Source organism: Bemisia tabaci, chromosome 1 (assembly GCF_918797505.1).
Source record: "Bemisia tabaci chromosome 1, PGI_BMITA_v3".
Classification (NCBI taxonomy): Eukaryota; Metazoa; Arthropoda; class Insecta; order Hemiptera; family Aleyrodidae; genus Bemisia; species Bemisia tabaci.
Window position 1 is genome coordinate 77276001 of NC_092793.1, and position 13896 is coordinate 77289896.

Here is a 13896-nt window from a genome sequence, read left to right on the forward strand (position 1 = left end):
GGTCCTTGTTTTCCGGCGATTTTAGCGTCGTGCAAGCCAGGGAAGGGAGCTCGGTCGAGTGTCGAGTCATCTTCACAACGTGATGCGCCTTCAATCCAGTTAGCGGCAATGTGTCTATACCCGGGTCGAGTAGTTATCGCGAATAACTCTCGCATTGCGTTTGGTGCAATGCGAGAAGTATTCAGGCAGTCTTGCAGGCGCTGATATGAGTTCGACACCGACCGCACCGAGTTCGGAGCGATTATTTGCACTCGCGTTAGGTTACCATAATCGCGGCATCGAAAAATATGGCTTAAAAGGCCCATGTTGTGTTTCAACGCCGTATGAGGAGTTCAGCTATGCCTATCGTTTCCTCCCGATAAAACATTTTTTCTAAGAAAAGTTAGAAAAGTTTTCTACGTCCGCTTTCTTAGATTGAATGGACCATTGAACAAGTTAAGAATTTAAGCACTTTGATACATGATTCTTCAACAGAATTTCATGCAGAACACGATTCGCGCAACGAAAACTACTGAAATCAATTTCTAGCTAAGCTATTAACGTTTTTATTGTCTATTGGTTACGGGAACTGAATTCAAAGTATGTACAGCTTGAACTGAGCGTCAAGTATGAATTACCATTCATGTACAACGAGATGGACGTAACTATATTTTAGTTCTCTCGTGGATGTATTTTATGTAACTTTTATATTATAAATTGAGCTTATTAGCCAAAAATTGAGGTGATTCATGCATACCAGAAATCACATTGAAAACAACGAATGTAAGTAACTTTACACTGTATTCGTGCATCTACCTTACACAATCACCAGTGGCGTAGCGGGGGAAGGGGGAGGGATGATCCAGGAGGTCCGGATTTCCCTTCGACTCTCATGACCGGAAAATTGTTCCAAATTGTAATTTTTCTTGATTATAAGGTAGTTGGTACACTTGCAATACCCCCCCCCCTCCCGTGATAATTTTTGACCCCACACCCTTTCCTTCCATGTCCTCAAGCAAAACGCCTAAAACTGATATTCACAAATAAATTTAATTTTAAATTTGTTGATTCGGAAGCTAACGATTTGTACCATGGATGCTAGTCTTTAAAGTAGTTGATAGACCAACAAATAGATGAACCCTTTATGCAGTCAACATTCTGCACGTGATTATACGAAACAAATTCATAGGTGCAATTTTCCTATCAAGAGTCAATGTTGATACAAAAAAGTACATGACGGAGTGAGAAATCGAGATGTTGAAGACTGACCAATCAGAGGACTTCCTCCATTAGCGGGCGTCATCCACTGAAGCGTAATGCCGCTTGCGGTCACAGAAGTCGCCGATAAAGTAGGCGTGCTCGGTGGTTGTAGAACGAAAAGCTCATACACTAGGATATCTTGACCATAAACGTTATCAGCGTGACACGAGTAGTTTCCCGCCAAATCAAGACTCAGAGGTCCCAGTGATAAACTCCAGTCCATCAGAATCCTTTCAAAATTACAAGAATTATGCTTAATGAGAATACAAAAAGTTGCGTTATAAGTTTTGAGATGATTTACGTGTGTAGGTATGATGTACTTATTTTACGGGCATAGTTAAGGACGTGTCACGTAAAAATGGAAGAAGAGGGGAAAGGTTCACACGAGTAATGGGAACGAGTGGTTAATTGACTCCACATTTTCCAAAAAATTTTCTCAATCCTTTCTCTGAATAAATATTTCACCAGCACTAGTAATAAAAGTGGAAATATGGACTGGAGACAGAAATTTTACTGGAACAGGTTCGAAATTACAAGTTGAGTTTACTAACCTTCTTCTAGGGCCATCCGGAGCGATGACGGTGCCGCTAGGATCCAACCAAGAGCGCGAGGGGGCTGGAAGACCAACAGCAAAGCATTGGAGAACCACCCGGGAACCCACACTCCCGTACACTTTACTCGGAAACATAGCAATCCTTGCTGGAACTAAAATGAAACATTAAATCAAACTACATCAGCTAAGATGAACCTGTGTTAATATATATAATGGGTCTAATATAAACTTCAACCACAACAAAAGCAAGAGTAATTGTTTTTTGTGAAAAATGGCTCAAAACTCACGATAAATGCATTGACAGTATCTATATTTGGCTGCTTGCCTTGCAGTTCGTCGTTTCCCACAAGAAAGACGCAGCTACATTTCAATGTTGCCTCTCCCTTCATATAAATTACATATTAATCGAGCGAATCTTGAGAATTTCACTGATTTTCATTCAAAAAATGGAAATTTTATGGACAAATTTTGGACAAAAATTGAACGGATACATTTTTGTCAGTGGCGTGGCGTGCTTTGCGATGAATTGATTGATCTGCCATTAAATGTATGGAAAAGGATCAATTATCAAGATGTTTGCAACGAACACCTCTAGAATCGATTCTTTACCACAGCTTCAAATGGAGAAATATCGTAATCAATCCCTCACGCCACGCAACTGATTTTTGTAAAATAAAGTGATTGTAAGGGTCAATTTGGCAATCTTGGAATGGAGTTACATTCCCTCATTCGGGAGACGACGAATTTAATTATAATTTTTGCGCATTTTTGGGATTTCTGCTTTGCCTTTTTAATTGCCTTTTTAAGTGGTCGCAACTAGTGTTGCACCTATCAGCATTGTCACAACGTAGAAAATTCTTTTTTGAGTGAATGCATAGAGTGAGCATTTTTGATAAGCAAGGAAAAAGGACCTCCGCAAACTAGTTACTGTAATTGTTCTTAAATGAGCCACTTCCATCTGTTATGAGAATTTAAATTCGTTTCTAAATTTTAAGGCATAATGGCAAAATCATCATATCTCCACCGTGATCTGAACAGAGGTGAGTAAAGAGAGTGCAATTTTTAAGAAGAATATCGACGAAAATGAATAATGGCAAGAACGCACCTCTCGAGATAGGTGTCTGCGTAACTCTGTGACTGAATGGTCCTTCGCCAGCGTTTGTCGACGCTGACACCCAAAATTCATAATGCTGAAATTCCTTCAAGCGTCGAACTTCATACATCAGAATTTTATCGCCAAAAACTGATTCTTTCTTGACGTTCTGGAAAGAAAATAAAAACATTCACTTTCAGACGACAACTTTTTCTAATAGTTATTGTGTAAAGCAGGTTTCATTTTATTACAAAGATCAGTTGGGGATTCCATAGGGAGAACTTCCAGCTTTAGTCGTCAGAAAGTGGATGGAGGGGGGGTTGCAGGGATATGGAACCGGTGTCCAAGCTCATATTCGCACGCTGCTAAACACTGCGCATGCCTGCCGCGATCCTCTCCCTGCTATCAATTCTGATTGGTTATTTCAGACCAGAATCCCTGGAATGGTTGGAACAATTAATAGCATTTCATCCCCGCTATTAAATAAAAAAAGAAAGAAAAAATAAATTACATGACGTTCATTTTGCATCTAATAATTGGTGCTAAACTCACCGACTTTCCATGCTGTATGTATACGTTGTATTTGACAATGTTTCCATTCGATTCACTTGGGCGATTCCATGTAATTAAAATACTTTCTGAAGTCATCAGCAAAGCCTTAACCAGGGACGGTGCACCTGGAACTGGTGTAACAGAAAAGAGAGAATTGCGGTTTATTAGGGCACTCATCCCTTACTTAAACAAATGTCCATCAAAACTTTAAATTTTGCACCTAAAACTAAAAAAAACCTGCTTAAATCAAGGAAAAATCAAGGAAGCAGCTGTCTTATTTTCACCATGATCTGATCATATGCACATGCTAACTGCCGTCATTATACTATCGTCTTAAGGAAGAACGTCGTATGAACATTCTAGAGTTGCCAAATTCCCTTCGGTGAAACGTTCGTTTTTAGGAAATTATTTAATATTTTTCGTTGAAATTTTCAGGAACTCTAAGTGAAGTTGCGAACAAAATAATCTGAAAAATTAGAAAAAAAATATCCACAATTTTACCAGGAAATTCGCGATTTACCAAAGGAAATTTGGCAACGCCTGAGGGTTCATGCGACGTTCTTCTTTAGCACGGCGGTATACGTTACTGTCATTTGTAGACAATAAATTTAGGGCAAGTAATAGAACAATCATGTGGCGTATCAATAAGATTGAGAGGTCAGTTCCATAGATCATTATTAATTGTCTAGAACAAAAAAATGAGAGGATATAAAAATTAAATTAAAAAAGGTCAGTAAGATAATTTGTTTTTTTTTACCATCTTCCTCCGTGGCGCAGAATATTGGTGTAGACTGTACGCCCTCTCCAGCCATTGTGTAAGCCAATACTCGCACACTGTAGTTTCTTGCTTTAGCCAAAGAATGTAAACTTGTCTCTAAATTTGTGGTTTTCTTCAGGTCCAAATCAACTGGTGACCCTAAAAATAGGTACAAAACATTCAAAATTTCATAAAATGTTAAACTTTGTAGGGACACTCTCATTGATATCTGAATGGAAATAAATAAAAGGAGCATTTCGTTAGTGAATGGTGAGTAGTTTCGTTGGTCTTCCTGATTACATTACAGGCACACCTTTACAGTCGATGAAAGTCATTCAGTCAGATGTTTGATATTTGAATTTATTACACTTGTTCGTACAAGTATTTCACTACGAGTAGCGCACACTCAACGCACAATCAATTATTAGACGGATAAATAAAATAAGGTTCATACCTGGCTTTGGGTCAGCCTGTCTGTATGTTACTTTGTATCCTTGAATTATGCCGTTACAATTGTCCGATGGAGGAGGTTCCCAACGTATTCGTAATATCTGAGAGGAAACTGATGCACATCGAACGTTTTTCGGCGGAAGGTCGGGCACTAAAAGAAAATTTGATGGTGTTAAAAGCAAACTTAATAAAATATAATCCAAGAATTATAAACGTTGCAGTTAATATTCTGTGGCCAGTGTAAGTTGTAGAAGTACATCAAAGCAGTGCAATGTCAGTTATTTCATTTGAGTCACACACAATCTATGGTGCATTGAATGGGACGAACACATGTGAACGTAATTGTGAGTCCCTCCTCTTTGGTTTATTGACAGTGAGTTTGGAACGAGAAACGCCTTCAATTGGTCGTGTAGGCAAAAACTCCGACAGCGAAGCACGAATAGTTGACATCAGAGAAAAGGGTACCCGTTCCGACTTTATATTATGATGCATCAAAAGAATGTCGTTGTAAAAGTTTTTTTAACAGTATATGAGGGAAGGCTGGATCAGATCTCTGGACAAGAAAGGTGTCCAACTCATAGGGTTGATAAATCTTACCTCCTTCAAGGGTCGTCGAGATGGTAGGCGCTGAGGCCGGGCCTTGGCCGACGGAGTTGAATGCTTTGACGGTGATTTTGTAGGATGTGAATTCTTTCAGTTGATGCAAGATGTACTCGAATCTTTTCCGTCCTCGGACGGTGCGTGTTTGAGCCCAGTCGTCCTTCGTGTCTCCGTACTCTATCAGGTAACCGGCTATATTATTATGCGCTAAGTCCTCTGCAGCCGGCTAAATTACCACCAGAGTCAGTTATCAGTACAGTTGAAATAAATTTGATTCAATATTACTCATTTGGACGTATTTCTGTCAGACGGAACTAAGCGCCAATTTGAGTTCCTTTTTTTGAGGAATTTAGAATGCCGGATAGCGCGTTCTGTCAAACAGAACTAAGCGCCATGGAAAAGCATTGCGAGTATAGGACGGAATGAGCCTTACGCCCGGCTCCGCCGCCAATCCAAGCCCCCCTCTACCTTCCTCCCCCGATGGCGCTTAGTTCCGTTTGTCAGAAATACGTCCATTTTATTTCACTTATTGTTAATTACTAAACTGAAGTAAATTTTCACGAGGAATGACACCCTTTTTTATTATGTCATACGAACCACTTTTATTGTCCACGGCAATTGGACGTATTTCTGTCAAACGGAACTATGTGCATTAAGACATGAGCCCTGAGACCCATAAGCATATGTGCATAACAGGGCTCAAGTCATAATGCACATAGTTCCGTTCGATAGAAATACGCCCAATTAACTTCACGCACTTTTAGACTGCTACAGAGGATCCATCTTCTTGATTCTTCCATTTACTTTACTTGTAAAAGTGGCGTCTGGCGACCTTCTGTCGCAGTCTAGAGGTGCGTAAACTTATTTGGCGAGAACTCCAGCAGATAGAGAATGAGCCAAGGCATTGTGTGAGTATCTTTACTGAACCTTTTCCCCTTCCGTCATCATCAGAGCAAAATTTTCAATCAATGCATTCATATGTCAAATTAAAACCAGGATTATATGATTAAAATCTTGAAACACTTTTATTGAAAACAGTTGCTATGAAATTCACATTCCTAATAATTCCGGCAATTCTCGCAAAGGAAAGAGAAGGGGAAAATAGTCAATATAAAAAAATGCTTTATGAGGTTTGTTGAGATGAAATATTGTTAGTTTTAAAAAAAAACTGCTCGTCGGGTATTTTCCTGGAAAATCGGGATGGTGAGGAAAATCGTTATACAGCCGGAATAGACTCATGAGATTTTTTTTTTCGGCCTCACCAGCTAGGAACAAGCGTAATGGAATGTTCCGAAATGACTCTTAACTTTAAAAATAATATGTATACGTATCTTATCACGTTTGTTTTATTAAAAATAAACCATAAAATTACCTTCCATTTCACGAGAATGCTTGTCGAATCGATACTCTCCGCAATTACTCCTGTGGGAGCACTGCTAGGCGCTGTTAACAGACAATAGAATTGAACAATTTCTCCGATACCTAACATTGAATTATTATCAAGAAATCATCGCAAAAATTACCGATTATCATATATATTTCACCTACATGGAATTTAATGTTTCATTTCATCCCCATGTTGATGAAATTCTCAGATACTCAGATATGAAGGCTCCTTTCTTAAAGGCTATCTTATCTTTCGTCACAGTAATATCTACTGAGGTCTACTCTGTGGAGATCTAGGTCAATTCACAAAGTTTTTACCAATCGGCAGGTGCTCTAAATGAGCGTGTTGTTCTCAAAAAAACTATCACCTAGGCTTACTATTACCACAAAGCGGCCTTTTGAAGAGGCGGGGCACCCCTTTGAGATTAAGTTCTTGCATGTGCATACGCGAATCAAAAGGGGGGGGGGGTATAGGAGGCGCACGGCATACGCCCCCGGTTAACCGACAAAAATCCTATAACACCCCTGAGTGGTGTTCCGCATTCTCTAGAAGCCTCCCTACATATCTGGGCATGGATAGTTTGACTGGATTTAGAGGTGAACTTTCAACGCAACGTATGAAATCCCCTCCATTCCGGCCTGGACTTCGAGAGCTTTTTTTGAGCCTGGGAGTTGATCTCAGTGAAAATCAGCAATACCATCATGTCTCTTACCAAAATTTACGTATGGGAAAGTACTATACATATCAAGCCCCTACCCCAGCGCACTAAAGCGCTCTGCAACTTCCAATCACCATTGGAATCGATCCTCACACGGATCATCAGGCGAATGACACCTTCTGATCTCCTCCACTTCCTGCCGCTAACCTTTTAATGGACATCCACGCCGCCCTCTTCCGCACAGTGGATCGAGTCAATTAAAGAGGTCGGACATGAAGTTTTTGACTAAAACTGCCAATTTTTCATTTCGTTACATTTTAAATTTAAAGGGATACTTCTGGAAGGAAATTTTACGAAAAAACCAGTGGAGCCACTTTCAGGACCTCAACACTGAAAAAACGAGATTAGGGCTGGGCCCTAGAATTGCTTCACCTCCACCGCCACAGGGGCAGGCCCTGCGCGGGTAAGGCCCAGCCCTACTTGGACAGGGTCTAGCTCTTACCAGGTAGGGCTGAACCCTGAAGCAGGTAGATTTGGGCTCTACGCGCGCCGGGCCTGCCCCTATGGCGGTGGAGGTGAAGCAATTTTACCTACCCGGTTAGGGCTGGGACCTTCCGTGCAGGTACCAGCCCTAAACTCGTTTTTTCCGTGAAAGTTTTGTATAAACGGAGTTATGAGCGTTTAAAGTTTCCAAATTTTGTCCGACCTCTCCTATTGACTCGATCCACCGTGTTCCGGGAGGAACCCAATCGAACCCCTTCAAATCGCAAACTCTTGATACAAGCAAGAACTGAATTGGGCCGAGTAACGAGCAAAGAACCCCCTCTATTCTCCAGACCCACCTTCATGAAGTGTGGTGGCCGTCAAACTGACGCTGGGCGGTCCGACGCCGACGTCGTTGACGGCGAACAATCTGACGGTGTACGTGGTGGCCGGCGCCAGCGGCGCTATCCTCGCCGACGTCTCGCCCTCGGCGACGGTCATGTTGTTCCATTGCTCCTCCAAGTCGGCGCGACAGAACTGGATGACGTATCTCCCGACGGAGCCTCCTGACGTCGCGTCCGGTCCCCTCTCCTCCGCTCTCCACGAGAGGATCATCCATCGCGCTCCCAACTCGCGTATGTCCACAAACTCCGGCGGACGCGGTGGCTCTGGAAATGCAACACAATCGGATAGAGTTCGGCAAACTAGTGAACCAGTCTAGTCTTTATTTTGAGGAAGAGAAATGTCTCGTAGTTGGTTGATCAGTCCTGCGGGGCGATTATTGAAACTGATGGACAAAGCGGTAGACAAAGAAGACATAGGTGGAGTATGGAGCGATCTTATTGGTGGACATGGTTGGTTCTTATAGACTAAGGAAGAAAATCATGGACTAACTGTCGGGTCTTTAGTGGGTTGCCGTTAGTTAGTCCATTACCTACCTCCTATGTCCATTGCCACCACCTGCTTCCACCAATAGGATCCCTCCAAATCCTTTTTGTCGTCTTTGTCTATAGCTTTGTCTATCAATTTCAATAATCAGCCCACTCAACTGATAGTTGGTCAACAAGACTAGTCTCTTTAGTCGGTCAAAGTTAGTCATCATAAACTCATATAAGTGAGCCTTGACACATTATCATTCATAAATACCAAGAGTCAGAGAGCGAGAGTATGTGCAATATAGTCCTGTGAGTTTTGTGTTGCACATGCAACACATGGAAAAATATTGAATCGGTGAAAGAAAACCAAAAAAAAGATGCAGAAAAGGAAGAAAATAAATAGAAATAAGAAGAGGAAAAGAGATAAATAGGGAGGAATGAGAATAAAGAGAAGAGGAAAAATGAGAAGAAGAGAGAAAAAAGGAAAAGGAAATGAAGTTTAAGGACAGGGGTAATAAGAAGAATTTGGAAAGGAATGAAGGAGGAAAAAGAGGAAGAAGACAGTTACATGAGTATTGGATAATTATGAAGGTAAAAGAAAATTATGAAGAACAATATGTAAACATTGGAAGAATACTAGACCAAAATTGCTGCATGACATTTCGTGGCATTACTGGGACAATACGTTCAAAAAATACTAACAATATAATGCAACGAATGTAGCTCACACAGTACCATGATGGTTTAATTGCTCTTATGTTTGTGCTGACTCATTGCTGACAAATTGACACATTGAAAACAATAATTTCGCAAAAATGTGACTTAATATCGCCAAATGGACTACATTTTGCAATTTGGAACTATAAATTGTAGCCCGGTTTAAAAACAAAGTATGTGCCATTAGTTTCCCTATGCACATAAGTGTTTTTTCAGAAGAGTCAGAATTTATAGTTCCAAATTGCAAAATGTAGTCCAAATATTCTTGCCTCAACTGGGCCGACGATGATAACGTACCTTTGACGTTGAGTCGGACTTGCATCTCATCCTGGCCGTATGCGTTGTAGGCGGTGCATCGGTAGAGGCCGGCGTGTTTGGGTCGAAGTTTGGGGATGTGGTACTCGGAGGGGGAGGAACGATGGAGGAGGGGTTGTAGATCAGACTTCGGGGGAGGCACCCATGTGATGTGGATCGGCTCGTCTCCGTCGGCCTTGCAGACCAAGTTCGCCGCCTGCCCGATCGCCTCGCTTTCGTTCCGCGATTTCTCCCGGAAAAACGCTGGAACTAAACACCAGAAAATAAATAAATAAAAAAAAAAAATTAAAAATATCAAATATATCTAAATAAGATTGATAATCTTTAATTAAACAATATATAAAAATGTAGAGATTTAAATTTAGATTTTAAATAAAATTAGATTTTCATCACCAACAACGTATGACTCGAATAATGAGAACTTCTCATCACTATTCTTGGCTCGATTTCAGCATTCGTTCAAGAATAACGAAGGAGATTTAATTAAAATATGGGTAAACAAGGCTAAAAATATTATTGAAACACTAAAAGGCAGGACGTTTCGAGCTGTTACCAGCTCATTTTCAGCTGCAAAAACACATAAAGACAAGTGAAAAATCGAGTGGCGACCTGACTCCAGCCGTTATCACGTAACCACTCGTGGTACGTAACCTCACGTAACCTGGAGTGGTTACGTGATAACGGCTGGGGTCAGGTCGCCGCTCAATTTTTCACTTGTTTTTATGTGTTTTTGCAGCTGAAAATAAGCTGGTAACAGCTCGAAACCTCCTGCCTTTTAGTGTTTCAATAATTTTTTAGCCTTTTTTACCCATATTTTAATTAAATCTCCTTCTTTATTCGTATATTCGGGCTATGTTTTTGTGCTTTATCGTTCAAGAATAACTGAAGACATAGTCGACCGCATAGTGCTGCGTTTGTCGGTTAGAGCAGGTCTCCTTAAAAAACTCGATAAGACAATTTGAGCAGTTTGGAAGTAGCAATGGTTGCCTGCAGACATTTGACAATATTTACTTGGTTTTATGCAAGGACGGACCAGCTTTCGGGCTAGAGGGCGATTTCACCCTAGCATTTTTCTTGAACGGTCCCGCAGTGACCATACTCTTCCTATGAAGGTGCTCTACTTTTATCAGGAGAGGATCCTATCATTTTAGGGAGAGATGAACGACTGCCTCTGGAAAATTTACAGCTGCCTCATGTGTCTATAGATGCCTGATGAAGATTTTGAAGTTATGTTCAGAAATAAGTAAACATTATGTGAAAGAAGTTTCAATAATAATGGGGCTATAGACAAGTTGAAAAAAAGCAATGGTGGTAGATTTAAATGCCATAAAAAGCATACACTAACCGTTCACTTTCAGGAAGACTGTTTTGGTTATTGATGTTCCAATGCCGTTACTAGCTTCACAGGAGTAGTGCCCCTCGTGAATCGGATGAACACTTTTTATCAAGATGGATCCATTTCCAGCGATGTACAAATCTGAGTCCGACTCCAAAGGTGTGAAATGACTCATTTGATCGGCTGTAGTGAGGAAAAAAAAATAAAAATTTAGAATGAGAGAAATAATTTGGCGTTTTTGCACGATTTTCAGCACATTTAGAATTCATTCCAAATAAGATGTCTCTTGTTGCAAATTGTCAATTAGAACATTCTCGCAAAATATGCATCCATTTGTGCTGAAAAATGTTGCAATTTTTAATATCTCTTCACTTTTTTGTTGTCAACTGTTGATGTTTGCTTTTAGATAGATATAGCGAATCTCCTGGTTTTTTTTTTTATTTTTTTATTTGCACTAATGTGTTATCTGCAGCTAATGCTCAGCTCATATCATTCAAATTGACAAGTAATAAAGGACAATAAATTATATCCTAGTTACAATACCTCTTGCTTTCATCCATTTAAGGGAGGGAGTAGGATAGCCACTAGCTTGACAATGGATGTATGCAGATTGCTCGTGAATCACAGTGGTGTCTTCAGGTTCAACAGTCCATGAGGGAGCCACTGAAAATGAAGCGAAAAGTTTATTCATACAAGGCGAAAATTTTGTTGAAAGAAGCTTCTGTTCTTCGACAAATTGTCACTGATCATCCAAAAGACTCTTAGAAATCGTTTGGATAATTAAAAATCGACCAATTTGATTTAAATTACATAAAAAGGGTGTTTTTCATTTTCATGTTAGGCTTGTGTAGGGTGTGATAGACGTTAGTGCTATCTTCTGCATCCTATTGTAGTTGCATTTTGGACACACAACAAATACATTTTCATATTAAAATTGGCAGAAGAGGGCGGCACTTTTCGTGAAAAGCACTGTTTTCATTGGCTGTCGGGAAGAATATTGACACTTACGGCTTTTTCTCCTGAAACCGCGGCATTTTCCGCACAAATACGGCTTTCGCATATGTATCGTTTTCATACAATTAATATGAACGTCGCTGTTTTAGCTATTTCAGTGATTTCATCTAAAAGAGATCAGACGAATTTTGAAGGTAACTCGATTTCGAAAATTTAACACTTACTGCTCTCTTCGCTATGACGAAAGTATAGAATGGGCGGCGCACAGTGGATCGAGTCAATTAAAGAGGTCGGAAATGTAATTTTTGACTGAAATTGCAAATTTTGATGTTCATTTCGTCACATTTTAAATTTTTAGAGGTGCGCCTGGAAGAAAAAATCACGAAGAAACCAATGAAACTACTTTTAGAACCTCAAAGTTTTGTATTAACGGATTTATAAGGGTTTAAAGTTTTCAAATTTTGTCCGACCTCTTTTACTGACTCGATCCTTTGTGCGGTGGCTTTGCGGAGGCGTACCTTGTATGACGAGGTCGGCGGTGAAGTTGGTGGAGGCGGCGGCGTTGCTGATGATGCAAGTGTAGAGGCCGGTGTGCCGGGCCCGGAGGTGCGAGAAGGAGAGGGTGCTGGCGAACTCCTGCATGTGCTCCTGGACCTCGTTGTCCTGCGGCAGGGGCAAGCCGTCCTTCCTCCACGTCACCGTGATCGGCAGGTCCCCCGACGTGATGCTGCACGAGACGTGCGCCCGGTTCCCCTCCCGCAGGTTCGCCGGAAACTGGAACGGCGCGATTTCCGGCGGCTCTGAACAGACAAATGTTCAAGACTCAACTTTAACCTCAATCCATACTAATACACGCAGAGACAACATAAATATTAGATGTACAAAAGGAACATGTCCCGAGTGTTTCCGTCAAAAAGGAAAAAAAAGAAAAAAAAAAAATCGGAAGATTAGAGCCTAAGAAAAATGGCACCGAAGCAAGGTTCATTTTTGCAGGTTTTAGCCCCTTTCAGGTTCAGGGTATGCAACCCGCTCGAAACCTGTTTCTATAGAATATCATCAAGTGCGGTGGTCTAACAACAGTCGACGTGTTATTCTTCTAGATATGTAAATAAACAAGTTTCAAATGTGCACAGTATACCCCCTTAAAAGAGATGAGGGAATGCCAACTGCCCTAGGACTGTGGGAGGACAGGGCACTATGCCGGTTGTGCGTCACAGAGCGGCAGGGAGCGTGGTGAGACCGGTTCTTATGTAAGTAGGCAGGTTACGATTGCTAAACCAACCGCTCAACTCTTTGATCATCAATCATCATTGTATCAATCTGAGCGTTGACTTTCAAAAGTAACTTTTACACTGTCAGAAACATGGTATTATGGGGGTCTCTAAAATAAATTGAAGCCAAAGTGAAAAACCACGTATCTCTTTTGCGGTGTTTCAAAATATTTGCTGCTATTTATTTTTTAAAGAGAAACAAGTCAAATACACGCATACACTTTCACAGCGCAGCCTCGCGCTCTACGACGCCCAATCGCCATTGCCCTCTACCCTCCCAGATATCATCAGGCAATTGGCACCTTCTGATCTCCTCCTCTACTCCTTGTCGCCAACCTTTCACAGGACGTCCACGCCGTCGCCTTCCGGGAGGGATCCAATCGAAAACCTGCTTGGGCAACCGATCGTCTGCCATCCTTCGCACATGTCCATGCCAGACTAACTGCTTGGATCTAATATCGACAAGTCAACTATATAGCTTGAAATTTCAACGGAATCTTTTGCTACTCAGAGAAAAAATCAAGGAGGTTTTCAAGAAATTACGTTGAGTAGTTTTCCAATGAAAAAACAAAGTATTACAGAAGGTCTGTAACGTCCCTAACGGAGATACGTGGTTTCGCAATTTGGTCACCGATATAATCTCTGGACGGAGCACT

General features: G+C 41.0%; 1 protein-coding gene across 1 annotated transcript in view; it reads right to left on the minus strand.

The window, feature by feature from the left end:
• The window catches only part of LOC109043992 (cell adhesion molecule Dscam2), a 168404-nt gene that overhangs the window by 14340 nt on the left and 140168 nt on the right, over positions 1 to 13896 (minus strand). Inside the window, 13 exon segments of the mRNA XM_019061421.2 lie at positions 1249 to 1469; positions 1791 to 1944; positions 2898 to 3054; positions 3438 to 3568; positions 4195 to 4353; positions 4649 to 4795; positions 5242 to 5470; positions 6617 to 6687; positions 8132 to 8440; positions 9662 to 9928; positions 11025 to 11198; positions 11559 to 11678; positions 12488 to 12769. Of these exon segments, the coding sequence (XP_018916966.2) occupies positions 1249 to 1469; positions 1791 to 1944; positions 2898 to 3054; positions 3438 to 3568; positions 4195 to 4353; positions 4649 to 4795; positions 5242 to 5470; positions 6617 to 6687; positions 8132 to 8440; positions 9662 to 9928; positions 11025 to 11198; positions 11559 to 11678; positions 12488 to 12769 (2421 nt within the window).